Source organism: Bufo bufo, chromosome 8, assembly GCF_905171765.1.
Source record: "Bufo bufo chromosome 8, aBufBuf1.1, whole genome shotgun sequence".
Classification (NCBI taxonomy): domain Eukaryota; kingdom Metazoa; phylum Chordata; class Amphibia; order Anura; family Bufonidae; genus Bufo; species Bufo bufo.
In genome coordinates, this window is record NC_053396.1 from 17,068,658 (window position 1) to 17,087,662 (window position 19,005).

General features: G+C 49.0%; 2 protein-coding genes across 3 annotated transcripts in view; one reads left to right on the forward strand and one right to left on the reverse strand.

Annotated features, from left to right (window-relative positions):
* USP20 (ubiquitin specific peptidase 20) overlaps positions 1–4,714 on the forward strand; it is a 31,201-nt gene extending 26,487 nt beyond the window's left edge. For both annotated transcript variants that reach the window (XM_040404787.1, XM_040404789.1), the window contains exons 23-25: positions 1,463–1,534; positions 1,980–2,151; positions 4,487–4,714. In XM_040404787.1, coding sequence (XP_040260721.1) covers positions 1,463–1,534; positions 1,980–2,140 — 233 coding nt within the window. In that variant the 3' untranslated portion in view covers positions 2,141–2,151; positions 4,487–4,714. The remainder of the gene's footprint in view (positions 1–1,462; positions 1,535–1,979; positions 2,152–4,486) is intronic.
* A 3,821-nt stretch (positions 4,715–8,535) lies between these two features.
* On the reverse strand, positions 8,536–18,986 carry ENTR1 (endosome associated trafficking regulator 1). The gene is made up of 8 exons (XM_040404824.1): positions 18,852–18,986; positions 17,651–17,763; positions 14,931–15,317; positions 14,612–14,685; positions 13,119–13,230; positions 12,850–12,912; positions 11,550–11,689; positions 8,536–11,473 (listed from the first exon to the last, which is right to left on the reverse strand). The coding sequence occupies exons 1-8, from the start codon at positions 18,904–18,906 to the stop codon at positions 11,380–11,382; spliced, it is 1,038 nt and encodes a 345-aa protein (XP_040260758.1). The 5' UTR covers positions 18,907–18,986; the 3' UTR covers positions 8,536–11,379.
* Between the last annotated feature and the right edge of the window lie 19 nt (positions 18,987–19,005).

Here is a 19,005-nt window from a genome sequence, read left to right on the forward strand (position 1 = left end):
ACCTGGATCTGAATACTTTTGTAATTGCGTGTAATTATTGAGCTATCCATTAAAATGTATCTGTATAGCGCCACCTGCTGTTGGCTTTTTTTTCTTATTTCTTTGTCCTGCTCACTGAGAAGGCCGCACATGCTCAGTTTTTATATGATGTCTGATTTTCATTTTTTCCATTAATCATGCGATAACCCTTTAAAGGGGTTATCCCATGAATAATATAAAAAATGAAAACCATACATAATCTAGTACATGATAACCTCTTTCTAACAAAGCTAGAACCAGCCCTGGACCTCACATGGATCCAGAGATCTCCCCATTCATTGTTCTGCTCGATTTGTTTCAAACTGGCAGCTCGGGGGCGTGTCCCTTCTCAGGGGGCGTGTCCTTTCTGCTGCATCTGGTGGCTGTTGAAGGATGGAACTGAGCAGGTGCTTCCATCTCAATGAGCAGGACAGAGAAATTAGAAAAAGAGCAAACAGCAGGTGGCGCTACACAGATACATTTTATCGAATAACTCAGCGGCTGTTCCAAATTTGTAGTTACATGCAATTACAAAAGTATTTAGATCCAGGTGCTGGTTTGAAAATTTCAAATATTTTTTTCGTGGGACAACCCCTTGAATATACCATAAGCCCCCTGCACTGGCGCCTTCCCAGTCCCATCAGTGAAGACACAGGGTTTCAAGTGTATTGCTGGCATGGTCTGTCCCGGTGCGCTGGTGCAGGCGTTGTAAAGCTCTTGAAGTTAATTGGGAACACATATAGACTACTAGTCTTCCAACTGAATATTTAAGGGGTATTCTCATCTGAGACAATGGGGGCATATCGCTAGGATATGCCCCCACCTCTGGGACCCGCACCTACATCGAGAACAGACCGGGGAAAGTGGTGGCTGGAGGACCCCAGGTTTTACCGGGTCCGGTCACCACCAATCGCTCTCCCCATAGTACTGAATGGGAGCGCACCGCACTTGTGCGCCCACCGCTCCCGTTCCCAGGAAATAGCTGAACCAGTGCCCATAGAAATGAATGGAGGGAGGCTGTGCATGCGCACAACTTTCAGGCCTCCGTTCTCAATGTAGGTGCAGGTCCCGCACCTATCAGACAATGGGGGCATATCCTAGCGATATGCCCCAATTGTCTGAGATGGGAATAACCCTTTAAAGGGGTTGTACAGAATTAGAAAAACATGGCTGCCTTCTTCCAGAAACAGCGCCACAACTGTCCGTGGGTTGTGTCTGGTATTGCAGCGAATGGGACCAAGCTGCAGTACCACACACAGCCTATAGACATGTGTGGCATTGTTTTTGAACCCCTTGAACCAATAGTCCTCCCTTTAGATAATTTTCCTCGGTTATCCCCTGTGTGATGGGGTAGCCACCGGCTTGGTGAACCCCTATGGTGTGCCCATCTTTTGGCAGCAGTCTTTGTTCATGTACGTCTATTTCTCTATTTTTTTTTTTTTAGACCCCCCAGGACCAATCGATAACAGTAAGGTGGCACTGACCAAGAGTGGAGGACACGTGCAGCCAAAACAGGGTATGAAGAGAAATCCTTGACCCCAACGCTAGTATTTGATTTGATTGGACCCCCTCTACCAATATATCAGTTATCACAGAGAGCATGTACAAAACCCAGCATATCCCTGCCTGAAAAGCCCATTAAAGGGGTCGGCTGCCCGAAATTGCTGATTGGTGGAGGCGCTGGTTGTCGGACCCCGACCAATCGTATATATGGATGACCTATCTTGAGGGTAGGTCATCAATATCTCAGTCCCGGTTCCTGGACTCCCCCACAGATAATGGTTGATTGCTGGGGGTAGCATCAGTGGGATACCCTGTGATTACTTTATTGTTAGCAGACCCCTATCTTGTCCATAGTGGAAACCCCTTTAAAATGGATACAGCAATCTGATTGGTTGCATGGTCACAGTTAGGTGTGCTCTCGGATTATTACAGCTCCATGTATTTCCTCTTCTGTACAGGTGCGGATTATGGGCAGATCTCTGAAGAGACCTGGAACTACCTCTTTAGCATATACGGAGGAGGCCCGGACATAGCGATTCGGCAAACCATTGCACCACCTCAGGAGCTGGAGCGTCTCCACGGAGAGCAGAAGATAGAAGCGGAAACTAGAGCGGGCTAGCAGTGACCGAGGTAATCAGCCTAAGGCCTCATGCACACGACCGTTCCGTTTTTTGCAGTCCGCAAAAAACGGAAGCCGCCCATGTGCCTTCCGCAATTTGCGGAACGGAATGGGCGGCCCATTGTAGAAATGCCTATTCTTGTCCGCAAAATGGACAAGAATAGGACATGCTATTTTTTTCTTGGGGGGGCCACGGAACAGAGCAACGGATGCAGACTTTTGCGGCCCCATTGAAGTGAATGGGTCCGCACCCGAGCCGCAAAAAGATGCGACCACAACAACGGTCGTGTGCATGAGGCCTTATACATATAGGATGGATTTTCTTTTTAATAATAAGCCCCCCCCCCCCCTCATTATATGTAAATACCTTTACTCTTAAAGGGGTTGCCTCATGATAGACACTGTTGGCATGTCACTGGGTGATCAAATATCGAAGGGTATCTTTCTGACTGACCTCATTAAAGGGGTATTCAGTTTTCATGAAACTGATGACTTCTCCTCAGGATAGGTCATAGATTTCAGATTGGTGGAGGTTCAACTCTTAAGGGCATCTGTCAGCAGTTTTGTACCCATGGCACTGGCTGACCTGTTACATGTGCGCTCGGCCGCTGAAGGCATCTGTGTTGGTCCCATGTTCATATGTGCCCACATTGCTGAGAAAAATTGTTTTAATATATGCAAATGAGCCTCTAGGAGCAACGGGGGCGCCGAGAGTCTGAAACTGATGACCTATCCTGAGGGTAGGTCCTCCATTTCATAATATTTCTGGGTGACCACACGTTGGCAGGTCTCATTATGACCAACCTCATTAAATAAGATCCTCATTGTGATGTTCTAGAGCAGGGATGGCCAACCTGCAGCTCTCCAGCTGTTGCAAAACTACAACTCCCAGCATGCCCAGACTGCCTACAGCAGGCATGCTCAACCTGCGGCCCTCCAGCTGTTGCAAAACGACAACTCCCAGCATTCCCGGGCAGCCTGGTGGGAGATGTAGTTTTGCAACAGCTGGAGAGGCGCAGGTTAGCCATCCCTGCTCTAGAGCTAGACTAGTGGCTGCAATTGCCTCGGGATGAAGAAAGCACTACCTGGTTCTATTGCAGGGATCGGCACCCTTCGGCACTACAGCTCCCAGCATGCAAACATGCTTAGCTGTTCTTTTAACTTCCATGGAAGTGAATGAACCATTCTTGGAGTTGAAGTTTGAGAATAGCTGGAGTGCCCGAGGTTGCTGATCCCTCTCAGCCACTTAGCTGCTTGAAAAATAAAGGGTTAAATTTCCATCCCTGTCAATCTGGAGGCAGGTGGGTGCTTCTCCTGCTGGTGAGACGAATCAATTCGCTGGTCTCTAGTGTAATGGTCCCCACCAGTATAACTATTAGTCCTCTTTCACACGGGCGTTGCGGGAAAATGTGCAGGTGCGTTGCGGGAACACCCGCGATTTTTCCGCGCGAGTGCAAAACATTGTAATGCGTTGTACACTCGCGTGAGAAAAATCACGCATGTTTCACAGAAGTTCGGGCTTGGGATCGGTGTTCTGTAGATTGTATTATTTCCTCTTATAAGATGGTTATAAGGGAAAATAATAGCATTCTGAATACAGAATGCAAAGTAAAATGGCGCTGGAGGGGTTAAATTTAAAAAAAAAAAAAAAATTTAACTCACCTAAAGTCCACTTGATAGCGCAGCCGGCATCTCCGTCTGTATTCTTTCTTCAGGACCTGGGTAAAGGACCTTTTGATGACGTCACTCCGGTCATCACATGATCCATCACCATGGTAAAAGATCATGTGACGTCATCAAATGTCCTGTTCCTGTAATTAATGCTCACCACAGGTCCTATTCAACAAAGGAGACAGAAGGAGATGCCGGGCCGCAATCAAGTGGACTAAGGTGAGTTAAAAAAAAAATTAACCCCTCCAGCGCTATTGTACTCTGCATTCTGTATTCAGAATGCTATTATTTTCCCTTATAACTATGTTATAAGGGAAAATAATAATGATCGGGTCTCTATCCCGATCGTCTCCTAGCAACCGTGCGTGAAAATCGCACCGCATCCGCACTTGCTTGATTTTCACGCAACCCCATTCATTTCTATGGGGCCTGCGTTACGTGAAAAACACACAAAGAGGAGCATGCTGCGATTTTCACGCAACGCACAAGTGATGCGTGAAAATCACCGCTCGTGTGCACAGCCCCATAGAAATGAATGGGTCGTTCAACTCACGCATCGCATCCGCGCGGAATACTCGCCCGTGTGAAAGGGGCCTTAGTGTCCCATACTGGTCTATCATCATGGCAGCGTCTCTTGAAATAAACCCCGTAACACTTTTTTTTTCCCCCATGCAGGCCCACTTGAATGTCGACCCCTAGTGGTAGCGTTGACTACTACGCCAGGTTACCGCACTTCTAGAAGCACTTTCGGATGAGCTGCGTGCACGGACACTGTGTTTTATCCTTAGCATCCTTGGGAACGCCGTATGTTGCAGATACTAAATCGCCTATGATGATGATAAAAAAAAAAAAAAAAGAAGCTATTTAAAACATATTAACTTCCCAGGTCGTTAGTTAACTAAATTATGGGTCAATGTAAGCTGACACTCACCGATGTAATAAGCTATGTATGCAGATCCTTAGGCTGGAGGCGCATGTCCTGCGCGGGTCCTGGAGGGGACGGCAGCGGTTTACAGCAGGGTGATGGAGTAGGCATAGCCTTGCCCTGCGGCTACTAGCGCTGCCCTGGAATAAACCATCATGTGCGCTCTCACCGCACAGAATGACAAATCGTTGTTTCTACGGGCAGCCGTGCCAGCCTGCCAGCACGGGTTCAATCAGCAGTCACAGCTGAAGGACGGTGCACTTTGCAGACCTGTTATGTAGGACAGCGGTGGTCTGCAACCTGGGGCATGCTGGGCATTGTAGTTTCACAGCGGCCAACAAGTTGCAGATGATGGGTGTGTAAGCAGCGGGGGGGGGGATTGGTGTAAAATAGGCCGTTGTTTCAGGCCCTGGCTCATTCCTTCTAGATGACGTAGTCTACCCTCCTGTAGCTTTATCAGATCTGCCTCTCCACACTGTGATGTGCATGCTGCTGTGTCCCAGTAATACCTGCTGTACAGAGACAGTATTACACAGCTTGGGCCGGGAGAAATACGAAATATAATAAATGGAAACCTAACAAAAATCAATCGCTGCTGTGGAAATTCATTCTTCAGGTTGACGAAACGTGAGTATAACACATACCGCAACATAATGATCGTCACCAGACGGCATGGGGCAGACTGTGTGATTTTATGGATTATTCGACATCTGCAAACAAGAATTTTAATAGTCCAGAAAGCTTTTCAGTGCTGGCCATGTCCCTCCATGCACCTCGGCTTTCACACAACAGGCATCAAGGTAAAGGGCATCTGTCAGCAGTTTTGTGCCTATGGAACTGGCTGACGTGTTGGCAGCTGAAGACATCTGTGTTGGTTTGAATATATGCCACGGGGGCGTTACCATTACACCTAGAGGCTGTGCTCTCTCTGCAGCTGCTACGACCCTTTGCACTTTGATTGACAGGAAGTGAAAACTTCATCATGTCTGGCCCTGTCAATCAAAGTGCGGCAGTTGCAGAGAGAGCAGAGCCTCTAGGTGTAATGGTAACGCCCCTGTTGCTCCTAGAGGCTCATTTGCATATATTAAAACATAATTTTTCTCAGCGATGCGGGCACATATGAACATGGGACCAACACAGATGACTTCAGCTGCCAAGTGCACATGCAACGGGTCAGCCAGTTTCATAGGTACAAAACTGCTGACAGATTCCCCCCCCCCCTTAATCAGCAGGATCAGCCCCACCAGCCCGTATGAATGGTTTCATGGAGTTGATCCTGCCGACAGGTGCTCTTTAAAGGGGTTCTGCGGGAATAACGAGCTTTTAGTAAATGCCTGCCTGTCTAAGAAGAAGATTCATACTTACCTGCTCCCTGCCTCTGCTGGGTTCACGTTCCGCTCCCCACACTGTTGACATCCCGAGCAGTAGGGTCATGGCTACGTGCTCCGCTGCAGTCAATGACTGGATTCGGGGGTGAGATGGCCACATGCAGCAAGTCACCACCGATTCCGGTCATAGGCTGAACTGGATGCAAACACTGCGGGGACCATAACATGGACACAGCAGAGGCAGAGCGGCAGGCAAGTATGAATCTTCTGCAAAAGGCAAGCTGTGCCCACTTGCTATAAACTCCTTATTCCTGGAGAACCCTCCTGTACTGTGTGAATGGACTGCTTATGAAGGCTACTGCCCGTCAGAGCACAGAGGTCCATTCATTCAGTACTACCTGCACAGCAGAGGTTTGGAGTATGCTTCCCATGGCTTCTTTCTTATAAGAGGATCAATCTGGATTAGGCTGGGTTCACACGGGCGAGTATTCCGCGCAGGTGCAATGCATGAGGTTGAACGCATTGCACCCGCACTGAATCCAGACCCATTCATTTCTATGGGGCTGTGCACATGAGCTGTGATTTTCACGCATCACTTATGCGTTGCATGAAAATCGCAGCATGCTCTATATTGTGCGTTTTCCACACAACGCAGGCCCCATAGAAGTGAATGGGGCTGCATGAAAATCGTGTGCGGATGCGGTGCGATTTTCACGCACGGTTGCTAGGAGACGATCAGGATGGAGACCCGATCATTATTATTTTCCCTTATAACATGGTTATAAGGGAAAATAATAGCATTCTGAATACAGAATGCATAGTACAATAGCGCTGGAGGGGTTAAAAAAATAAAAAATTTAACTCGCCTTAATCCACTTGCTCGCGCAGCCCGGCATCTCTTCTGTCTTCATCTTAGCTGTGCACAGGAAAAGGACCTGTGGTGACGTCACTCCGGTCATCACATGATCCATCACCATGGTAAAAGATCATGTGACGGACCATGTGATGACCGCAGTGATGTCACCACAGGTCCTTTTCCTGCACACAGCTAAGATGAAGACAGAAGAGATGGCGGCTGCGCGAGCAAGTGGATTAAGGAGAGTTAAATTTTTTATTTTTTTAACCCCTCCAGCCCTATTTTACTATGCATTCTGTATTCAGAATGCTATTATTTTCCCTTATAACCATGTTATAAGGGAAAATAATACAATCTACAGAACATCGATCCCAAGCCTGAACTTCTGTGAAGAAGTTCGGGTTTGGGTACCAAACATGCGCGATTTTTCTCACGCGCGTGCAAAACGCATTACAATGTTTTGCACTCGCGCGGAAAAATCGCCGCTGTTCCCGCAACGCCCGTGTGAATTCAGCTTTATAGTCTTAGTGAATCTGTTGCACAGATCACCCCATGGACCGCATGGTATAGAGCAGGAGGAGCTGAGCAGGTCAATGATTTAGTTTTATGGGAAAAGATTTGGTAAAACTTGTAAGTTAAATCTGAATCTACGTTTGGATTTAGGAGTCCAGTGGGCGGTCTTAATAGTGATAGACTCCACCCTCTGGACTCATAAGCCCAGATCGAGCAGAAAGTACTAAATCTTTTTTCCCACAAAGTTATATACCAGTTCACTCGGCCCCTCCTGCTCTATAACCTGCTGCCTGCAACTAAGGGCTCTTTCACACTTGCGTTCTTGTCTTCCGGCATAGAGTTCCGTCGTCGGGGCTCTATGCCGGAAGAATCCTGATCAGGATTATCCTAAGCATTCTGAATGGAGAGAAATCCGTTCAGGATGCATCAGGATGTCTTCAGTTCCGGAACGGAACGTTTTTTGGCCGGAGAAAATACCGCAGCATGCTGCGCTTTTTGCTCCGGCCAAAAATCCGGAACACTTGCCGCAAGGCCGGATCCGGAATTAATGCCCATTGAAAGGCATTGATCCGGATCCGGCCTTAAGCTAAACGTCGTTTCGGCGCATTGCCGGAGCCGACATTTAGCTTTTTCAGAGTGGTTACCATGGCTGCCGGGACGCTAAAGTCCTGGCAGCCATGGTAAAGTGTAGCGGGGAGCGGGGGAGCAGCGTACTTACCGTCCGTGCGGCTCCCCGGGCGCTCCAGAGTGACGTCAGGGCGCCCCACGCGCATGGATCACGTCATCCATGCGCATGGGGCGCTCTGACGTCATTCTGGAGCGCCCCGGGAGCCGCACGGACTGTAAGTATACCGCTCCCCCGCTCCTACTATGGCAACCAGGACTTTAATAGCGTCCTGGGTGCCATAGTAACACTGAACGCATTTGGAAGACGGTTCCGTCTTCAAATGCTTTCAGTACACTTGCGTTTTTCCGGATACGGCGGGCACCTCCGGCAACGGAAGTGCATGCCGGATCCCAACAACGCAAGTGTGAAAGAGGCCTAACACGGAATATAAAAGGTCTTAAAGACACACACGACACTGACTTACCTTAAATAATAAAAGGGTCAAATAATCATTTATTCAGGAGTATAAAAACAAAATAGCGCAGATCAGGAGCCCTGCTGCTTACCCGAGAATATCCTGGGACCTGCGGTTCCACCGCTGCGGGCTGGCATCAGGACGACTGATCTTGGCTTACAATATCCCAGCACAATTCAGAAAATACAAATAGTTTCTATCATCGCGAGCGAAGAATGTGCGAATATCATTGGGGCGATCGGGAGAACGCTGGATTTCATAACACTGCATAGTTTAAATAAGTGGCTAGACCTACAGGGGAATAGATTAGGGAACTGCATATACCACAATAGGACATCCACAGGAGCTACTCGGGGAATAGAGATTACATCCCTATGACTGCTCTTCCTGGCAGCCCCTGTATACTGTGAATGGAAAGAGGCAGTGATGATGAAGACAGGCGGCCATCTCTCTCCATTCCTCAGTGTATGCAGGTGCTGACCAACCTGAGGCAGCCGAGCGGAATGACCGAGGACTCGCATATAGACATGTGTCACCTTACACATTGGTGGCATATTGCTAGGATATGCCACCACGGTCAGATATGCCACCTATCTCTTGACCGTCGTCGCCCTTGAGTAAACAGAAAGAACACTGCGCATGCGTAGGATGCTCTCCATTCACTTCTGTGGAAGTTCTGAAAATAGCTGAGCAAATGCGATTGGCTATTTTCGGAAGTCCCATAGAAATGAGTGGAGAGCGCACTGTGCGACGGCGGCCACCTCTCCATTCAACTTATGGAAATGAACAGAGGACGGATGCGCCAATGCGTCCACTTTGGGGGCTCCTTTCTAGAGATAGGTGAGACCTGCACCTATCCGACACTGGTGGCGTACCATAGCTATATGCCACCAATACCTTAGACGAGACAGCCCCTTTAAGAGGCAGCCGTTTTAGAGTCTCATCCATTACGGCACTCCAGCTGTTGTGAAACTACAATACCCAGCATGCTCTATTTATTTCTATTAGAGTTCTAAGAAGAGCAGAGCAAGTATGCATGCTGGGAGTTGTAGTTTCACAACAGTTTGAGTGCTGCAGGTAGCCCACCCCTGCTAGGGCAATGTTCTCCAGCTGTTGGAAAACTACAACTCCCATCATGCCTGGTGGGAGTTGTGGTTTTGCGATAGCTAGAGACGGCTGCACTAGATGATCACAGCAATGTCCCTGCTAAGGCTCTTCTTCTATACGGACTATACTATTGTCTACATCTCTGCTTGCTTTCATTGAATCGGAACATCTCATTTACAGCCCAGACTGGATACAAATGTAGCAAACCCTCCGCTGTGATGTTGTAAAGCTCCCTGTATTGATTTAGCCTCACCACAATGGTCTTATTAATCATATATATTCATTCAGCGGGTTATTCTTATAGAAAATAATAGGAATGAAACTGGTTTTGTGTTTAGTACAAGCGAAACGATAAAAAGAAAAAGCTAAAATATTATATAATTTAGATAAAAATACATATCTTACATGTTAACTCACAGTGCTAGACCCATAGTGTAAAGCAGTATTCTGCAGGCTGTCGGGGCATGCTGGGAGTTGTAGTTTCCCAACAGCCGCAGATGTATTGTGTAGAGGGAATAATCGTGCCTCTCGCGCTGGTGCAGGGGGTTGTAGTGTAAAGTGCGTCACATCTTGCAAGTAGGATAAGTGTGCGGCGAGTAGACGCCATAGATAGTGGCAGCAAGAATAGTGCAGTATTTGGTCACCTATATATAGGACTACAGGCCTTAAAGGGGTTTTCCAGGAATATACATCGATGACCTATACTTATCCACGTGGCTGTAGGTTGTACTGCAGTACCAGATGCAGCCACATGTACAAAAGGCGCTGCTGTACCAGGATAATCATTGAAGGGGGCGTCTATCCTTCACCAATGCCACCTATCCCAAAGAAAGGTCATTAAAGGGGTTGTCTGACCCCTAATCAGGACCAGGGAAGACACCTAGTCACCGCCACTCTGTTCCAACATGAAGCCTCCCATCCCCCTACGGACCGGAAGTGTGACGTCCCATTCAAGGTCATGTGCGCCGCTGCGGCCGTTCACTGGTCTCGGTATGTGACAGCTGAGCCTCGGCGGCGTTGGGACTAGGTAAGTGTCGTTTGGGTCGGACAACCCCTTTAACCCGGGACAGTATATCATCCATCAGTCTCTGTATTGAGATGCCTGTATTGCAGGGATGCTCAACCTGCGGCCCTCCAGCTGTTCCAAAACTACAACTCCCAGTATGCCTGGACATCCTACAGTTACTAGGGCATGCTGGGAGTTGTAGTTTTGCAACAGCTGGAGGGCCGCAGGTGGATTGAGCATCCCTGCTATATTGGAATCAGTAGAAGCAGGCCATACATCGGGCTTACCCCGATATCTGCCATTGGGGGAGATTCGGGCACCCCCTTACATATCAGGTGGTTGGCTGGTCCTGCCATATTCATGGTCTGGCCTCTCAGACTGGCGGGTTCTCTCTATAGGGTGTATAGTGGGGGCAGCCAATAGCGTGATATTGCTTTTGATGCAGAAGCCTATGACCTCACTACATAGTAGCGTCACTAGTTCCCGGTGATACGTTAGACCACCCTCCCTATGGTCTAACTTTAGAGCAACGAGTGGGCTTTATTTTTCCCAAACAGCGCCACCCTTCTTCACAGGCTGTCTTTGGTATTGCAGCCTCTTTTTTTCCTTTCTTGAAGCTGCATTACCAGACAAGGGTGGCGCTGTGTATGGGGGGGAAAAGACCCAACACATGGAAGCGACTGTCATGGCGGAGTCTTTTTTTTTTTTTTTTTACTATTTGGCAAGTTCTATTATGAAGTAGTAGTCGTCTTTATGATCCATCGTCGTGAACTTCTGCTATTTTGTCAATGGATCTCAGCAGCTCAGCGACGAGGGTCAGCGCCTCTGCTCCGGACACCAGCTGCCTATGGTAAAAGCACGGCAGGTTACATGGGGACAGAACGAGGTGCGGACCCCAATTACCCGAACCCCCCCGCTTACTTGATGGAAGTCTGCGCTCCGCTCACGGCCTTGTGCAGGTTCTCCAGGGCTAAGCTGGCGTTCTGTTTCACCGCGTTCATCCCAGCCGTTTCCCCCCGCCGCAAGGCTTCATTCTCCGCCTTGTAGGTACTTAGCTGGATCTGAAGGACAGAAGTGTGACTGGCATTATGGCCGACATCTGGGGGTGACCGAGGCTAGGCTGCACTAGTATAATGGCAGTGGGCTCTAACTAGTGCAGAACTACCACTCCCAGCAGGCCCTTGCAGCCGACAGCTGTCAAGGCCTACTGAGAGTGGTAGTTTTGCAAAGGGTGTATGATGGGAAAGAGGTCCATATCAGCTAGTCTATGCTTCTAGAAGCCCACCCTTAGACCTGAGTAGAATGGTCTCAGTGAGACTTGTAGGTCTTGCTCAGCTGAATGTAATGATACCTTTCAAATAGGCCATTAAGTGCACTCAGGGCGGGCTCTGTGCACCCTTACACCGCCTGTATGCTCCGCCATCCCCTCCCTCTCCATCTTGACAGGACCAGGTTCCTGCATTGTCATCTCCTCGCCCTATCACTCAAGAAGTGGAGGAGGAGAAAGAGTGCACACAGCGGCTTGGTCCTAAAAGGCATTAACAGTGAATTTCCTGGTGACGCACTCCCTTTAAAAGGGGATTTCCACCCAAAATGTAGGAAATTGGACATTTATTAATTGGCTGACCATAGACGGTCACTCTGGATGCCCCCCCCCCCATACATACTCGACTTGTGTTCTTAATAGGGGAGAGGACGCTGACTGCAGAATCCCCCCACCTCTGGCGGCGGCCTCTCTCTCCCAGAACATAAGGATTGGGCAGCTGAACTCCAACATGCCCAACACTCCTCTCCCCCAACATCTGCTGTCAGACCGCCATACACACCAGACTGTCACCCAATCCCGCTGATGTTAGAGCATGGCGATTTAATGAAATAGCGGCCATTTAAGCTTGAAGGGGTATTCCACCTTGTAAAGTGATATCTAGGCTAGGCCATCACTTTATGATCAGTGTCTGGGAATCCCACCGATCCAGAGAATGAAGGGGAGACAACTCTCCTGTCCGGCTGCGTCCCCCTTTACTTCTCTTCCCCGACCAGAGGACTGCAGGATAGCCCCATTCAAAAACAAGAAGAGTACACAGTGCTACGGCAGCGCCACCGGTGGGGATCCCAGACGTCGGACGCTCCACAATCACAAAGTGATGGCTTTTCCTAGGAAAATATTGGATTCGTAAGCAAACGACTCGCAACTAATTGCAGAATTACGGCTCTTACCCACCTGGAGAAGAGTCACCTCCTGCTTGAGTTTCGTCACGTGGCTCTCGGCTTTGGCAGCTCTTTTCTACAACAGAAAAGCCGGTAATCAGGACGTAGAACGAAAATCCTTCTAAAATCAACAAACTCCAAGCGAGTGGGTGCTAGAAATACACTGCCTGACAACCAGTCCTGTACAGGCGGTTGTCAGGCAGCGCATCCCTACCAATCAATCCTATGGAGAACGTGGCCACCTGACCATTATACGCATATATCTCCTGGGGTGGCACTGACCGTCATCATCTGCAGGTTCGCCTCCACTTGCTGCACCATGGACTCCAGGTCTTGTGCCTCCTTCTGCTCCTCCAGGATTTTTTTTTCCAGTTTTCGCTCAAAATGTTTGACCCTAAAAATAATTAGAATCGTGTTCATACCGTCTATGCCAGGTATGATGACCACCCAAGCATCTGCAGTCCCAGGGGTTCATGGTGTTGGAGATTTCTCACCTACTAGAGTCCTGGAGATGAGACCCATCTGATTGGCAGGGGGTCCCACATCCCACACCCTGACCCGTTCAGGGTAGCTCCAGCACCAGAAAAAAACCAAAAAAAAACCCGCTGGACCTCTGTAGCTCTGGTTACCATCCATTTCAGTGGGAGCAGAGCTGCAGTAACCAATTCCGTCCATTACACAATGGGTGGAGCTGTGGAGTTACTGCTGATAGTCAAAGATGTGGGATGACGGAACCCCACCGATCTTCTGAGGGTCGGCCATCAGTAGTAATATCGTGGACAACCCCGTTTCTAATATGGATCCACATAGGGAATTGCATTTTAAGCAATTTCCTGCTGCAACATAATTCACTCAAATGACAAAGCAGGTCAGAGATGGGAAAATTAGATTTGCTTCCACTTCCGGGATGTGTTCATTTCAGCTTACGCAATAACGTTCCTGTGGGACCACCACTGACCCCGAGAACGAAAAGGCCCTTTACAGTGTTTCCTTGCACAGTGGTGCCACCTACTGTGTAGAGAACTGCAGCACAGCTCCATTCACTTCTTGCTAAGGCCCCTTTCAGACAAGCGAGTTCCACGCATCAGACTCTCAGCGCGAATATGCAGCAGCTCCCGTCCTGACCTCCCAGTACTGGCGGTAGCATAGCATTATATGGAATGTATTGCTGTCAGTGTTATCCAATACATTCCAGACCTCTAAGGGTTACATAGCCTCATAAATCAATATAATGCTATGTGACCCTGTCGGTGCTGGGAGGTCAGGACGGTAGCTGCCGCAGCGTGTCAATATAATGCTATGTGACCCTGTCGGTGCTGGGAGGTCAGGACGGTAGCTGCCGCAGCGTGTCAATATGATGCTATGTGACCCTGTCGGTGCTGGGAGGTCAGGACGGTAGCTGCCGCAGCGTGTCGATATGATGCTATGTGACCCTGTCGGTGCTGGGAGGTAAGGACGGAAGCTGCCGCATACTCATGCTGCGAGTCTGATGCTCGTCTGAAAGGGGCCTAAGGCAGCACTGTGTCCCCTTTATTCTCAGGGTTGTTGGGGTCCCAGAGAGTGATGACGTATACCCACCCGCTCTATGTTTTTGTCTCTTTTTCGGGCACCATCATCCGCTTTGTTTGATACAAGGGACTAAATGCTTTCAATAAGTGGGATCCCATCCTTTATGGGAAATCCAACATAAATGCCCGTGGTAGGAAGACCCCTTTATTATCACCAGAAGGTGGGAGGGAAATAAAGTCAATCAAACCTGCACCAATGATACTGACTTTTCCGACTGGGAGTCGTTCACTTTGTGCAGTTCTTGGATTTTTCTTCTCAGGCTGTTATTTTCTTCCAAGACCTGAAATACAAGCACAAAACGTCAAGAAAATAGTTCCGAAGGAGAAGTCTATCAACTTTCTAATATTCTTTCAGCATTTTTAAGATCTCTTCTTACTGTCAGTGAATGGAAATAGATCTGGCTAAAAACCTCCGCCGACCTAATCCTTCCCACAGCTTGGGGTTTGCTACAAAGAATTGGTTTTATTATTCGGGTGATCACAGTGAGGCAGATTTATGTGAAGTGTCACGGTATGTGCCTCGTACCTCCTCGTAGCTCATCTGCTTGCTCTGGAAGAGCGCGGTGTCAGCGGGGTTCTTCGCCGGCTCTGGATTGGTGTAACCATCGGCAGCAGGAGGGGGACCTCCTGGCAGACGCCATATCGGAAACTGATCGTCCCCTGAGATGTCGCTGTAGGCGGAAGACTCGTTATATATGCTGTCAGGAGATGTGCCGACATGCAGAGTCTGCTCTACCACCGATGGGTGATAGCTTCCGCTCCAGTCCTCCTCCTCCTCCTCCTCCTCATAGTCCTCTTCATCCAGGAGATCACTGTCCACAGTGGGGTCCTTAAAAAACGTTTCCTGGTACTTTGAGTTTGAGGAGAACTTGTCCCGGGATTCGGGGAGGACTGTGGTACCATGTTTAGTCTCCTAAGGAGAAGAGAGATTAATGGAAGGCTCTTGGTGCTGAAAGTGATATCACAGTGCAAATGTCAGTAAAGGACTCCTCAAAGAGAGTCAAAATTAAAGGGGTTCTCCAACTTATTTATACTGATGATACCCAGGACCCCTGCTGATCAGCTGTTTGAGGAGACCACGTAAGCGCAGCAGCCTCCTCACAGTTTTCCAAGCACAGCGCCGTCCATTGGATAGTGGCTATGCTTGGTATTGCAGTTGAATGGGACCGAGCTGCGCCTAGGCCATGTAACCGATGGACGCGAGGTCACTGGCCTAGGGCTGCAAGAGCAGTTCCGTTGTCTTGGCAAACAGATGATTAGCGGGGGTTGTTGGACCCCCCCCCCCCAAAGATCAGATACTGAAGACCTATTCATAAGATAGGTCATCGTTATAAGAAAAAAAATATTATATATATATACACACATTTTTACTGTAGGAGTAGTCACACGGAGGGGGGGGGAGCGGGGGGGATTTTTACTGTAGGTCCTCTTGATCGGTGGGGGTCTCAGGCGTAGGACCACCACCTATCTTATGGCATATCCCAGTGAAGGTCTACCAAAGTATAAGGTGGGAATACCCCATTAAGGACACGGGACACCGGTCGATTGTTGAGCCCCAGATAAAGCGAAGCTGAAACCAGAAAGTTTCTCGCAAGTTTTTTTTTTTTTTTTTTCTTTTACAGCTCTGATTCTGTAGTTTTACCAAAGCTGCAGCAAATGGTTCACAGTCCTCTGACCATACCAGAATACTGAAGAACGACAACATACTGGTACAACCCATCCCCAAATCTTTCGCCTACTGCACTGGACGAAACAAACTGGTGGAATCAAACATGAAACTTTGCAAAGAGATAACTCGTTGGGGGTGAGGGGGTTTGGGGGGGGGGTCGATTGACTACCTGGGCAACGGGACGCGCCCCGCCTATAGCGGTCTTGGAGGGAGGGATGGAACATGGGACGCAATCTCTGCCGACAGTGCTTCTTAGGGTCCATTCACATGACCGCATGAATGGGGTCCACACCCGTTTCTGAAATTTTTGCTCCATTTCGTGGCCCCACAAAAAATATAGAGCAGGTCCTATCCTTGTCCGCAGTTGTGAAAAAAAAAAAAGGCATTTCTATAATGGGCCGGCCGTTCCGTAAAGTGTTGAACGCACACGGTCGACATCCGTTTTTGTGGATCAGCAATTTGCGGACCACAAAACACGGCGGCCTTACGCGAAAGGTGTGGGCAAAAGCTAAATCAACATTGGGCCTTTCGGGTTTAACGGATATGACTCCCATCTGGGAGAATCCGTTTTGTTTTTTTTTTACCCGAGATCTTTCGCTTAGAGGGCGTCTGGCAATGGGAATGCAAAGGGTTATGGAAGCTCTGAAGATCCCCTAAAACCAGTTACAAGGCGAGTTTGCCTTCTCGTCGCTTCTATAACCTCCTACAGATAAGGCATGAGGAAGCTCAATCCCACACGTCCAGCCCTACATTGGACTTTGTGGCGGCCGCCGGGACGGTACAGGGTACTATTTCTAGCGTCTATCGATCAGGGAGAGTTTTTAACCCTTAAGATACCAGAGTGTTTTTTTTTCGTTTTCATTTTTCTTTCCCGTCTTCCTGAAGCCATAACTTTTTTATTTTTCCGTTCACATATCCGCATCGCCTCTTGGGGGCTGCAGTCTCTGTGCAGTATTAAAATGTATGGGCTCTGATGAGCCGAAGTCAGTTACTCGTTGGTAGTTGATTTTTAGAGTGGAAAACCCCTTTAAAACTTGGAACCGAATTCAGTGGTTTTCCACTCTAAAAATGGAAACTCGATGGCATAACGATCGCTCCTCCTCATACTGTTCATGTAACAGCAGTGGTCTATTCCGCTAGCGAGCAGGCAATAATCTGCCTGTCTAATACAGGCTTTATTTAGTGAGTGCCTTTGACTTAGAAAGGGATCCCGAGCAGGGGGACCGATCCCCTCCTCCGCCCTATGGCATCCATATCCTAGTAGGTTAGTTGGAATATGGTGGTTGTTGTAAGACAAACCTGTTACATTTTGTGCGGATCAGATAGGGGGGGGTTTCCCTTGACAGGGTGGTCTCAACCCCTGCACATACGCTCGGGGCCCCCTCTATAAGCCGGAACAAGCAGCTCCTGTTCAGATAAACTCTTGCAACACAAGGATGACTATTCATCCCCTGCAGTGATACCATCTATTTACCAGAAGTGTAGAGGCCGGACCCGGTCACCTCAGGGGCCACAATTTGAAAGGTGTTGTCTCATCTCTCAACCCCTTTCAAATTCACCAGCCTAATGTTACTCACAATGGAGAAATCCCCTTCTCCGTTCCTTCCCGTCGGCAAGATACTGGTTTTGCCTTTCACAAATTCTTTGAAAGAAAACGGGTTCCCTTCATCGGGATCATCTTCATCAGTATCTGCAAAACACAGGAGAAGACGCGTCACAGAAGACCCACAGCACATGACCAATGATAGACGGCCTCCCTTCCACCTTACTGTAGAGACCACCCTGTGGACGTCCTCCCTTCCATCTTATTGTAGAGACCACCCTGTGGACATCCCCACTCCCACCTTACTGTAGAGACTACCCTGTGGACGTCCTCCCTTCCATCTTATTGTGGAGACCACCCTGTGGTCGTTCTCCCTCCCACCTTACTGTAGAGACCGCTCGGTGGACAGCCTCCCTTCCACCTTACTGTAGAGACCGCCCTGTGGTCGTTCTCCCTTCCACCTTAATGTAGAGACCGCCGTGTGGTTGCCCCCTCAGCAGCTCGTTGACATGTGCATAAGAGACCGTATGGCATCAGTGTATCAGTACTGCCATCTTGGCTGAGAGATCACACATGACCCTAAGAGAAATCATGTGATCTCAGACCGGGTAGAGCTGGGGGTCTGCCATAGCGCCCACAAGCTTCTTGTTACTCCATGTCTAATGGAGGCCCCCAGGACATCCTGACTTCCTCTACAATACAGGAAAAGGTACTGATTAGTGACATGATGTCAGACTTGATACATTGTAACACTTGTGAACAATGTATCCATTTTTAATCACATTTGCCCAAAATTTAAAGGGACAGTCATCATTTTTAAGTCATAGCCACTGATTATATGGTCACGCTCACTCCATAACTCCCATAGTGAAGGGATCACTGCCAGGAGCATAGACTGGCACTCATATCCTCAGGGTTGACGTAGGAGGTGGGCACCAGGATCAGACCCAGCTGCTACCAAGAAATATGGCACTGGCTGATACTGCGGTGCCCACTAAATACTGTTGTGATGGCGGCTCGTCTACGGACAGGTGACCACAGCGCCAATCACTGGCCACAAGGGTGAGGTCTTGACGTTTGCGACGTCGCCAATGTGGGCACTATAGGCTACGACGTGCCCGAGGATCCCAAGTACCAGTGGTGCCAGGTAGGGGTTGGAGTAGGCCTTTAAGGTGGGCACACCAGGGGCAGCTCATGTCAGAGTGTGCCCCTCCCCAGCACCACCCTACACTCACCATCCTGGATGATCAGAGTCTTCCCCTTCTTCCCTGGGGGTTGCCTGGGGAACATGGCAGAGAGTAGCCCTGGCACCTCCGGCGGTCAGAGGGCACCGCACGGGCAGCAGCTCATAGTCCTCAGCCCGCCCCGGCATGCACCGTACAGCTGGAG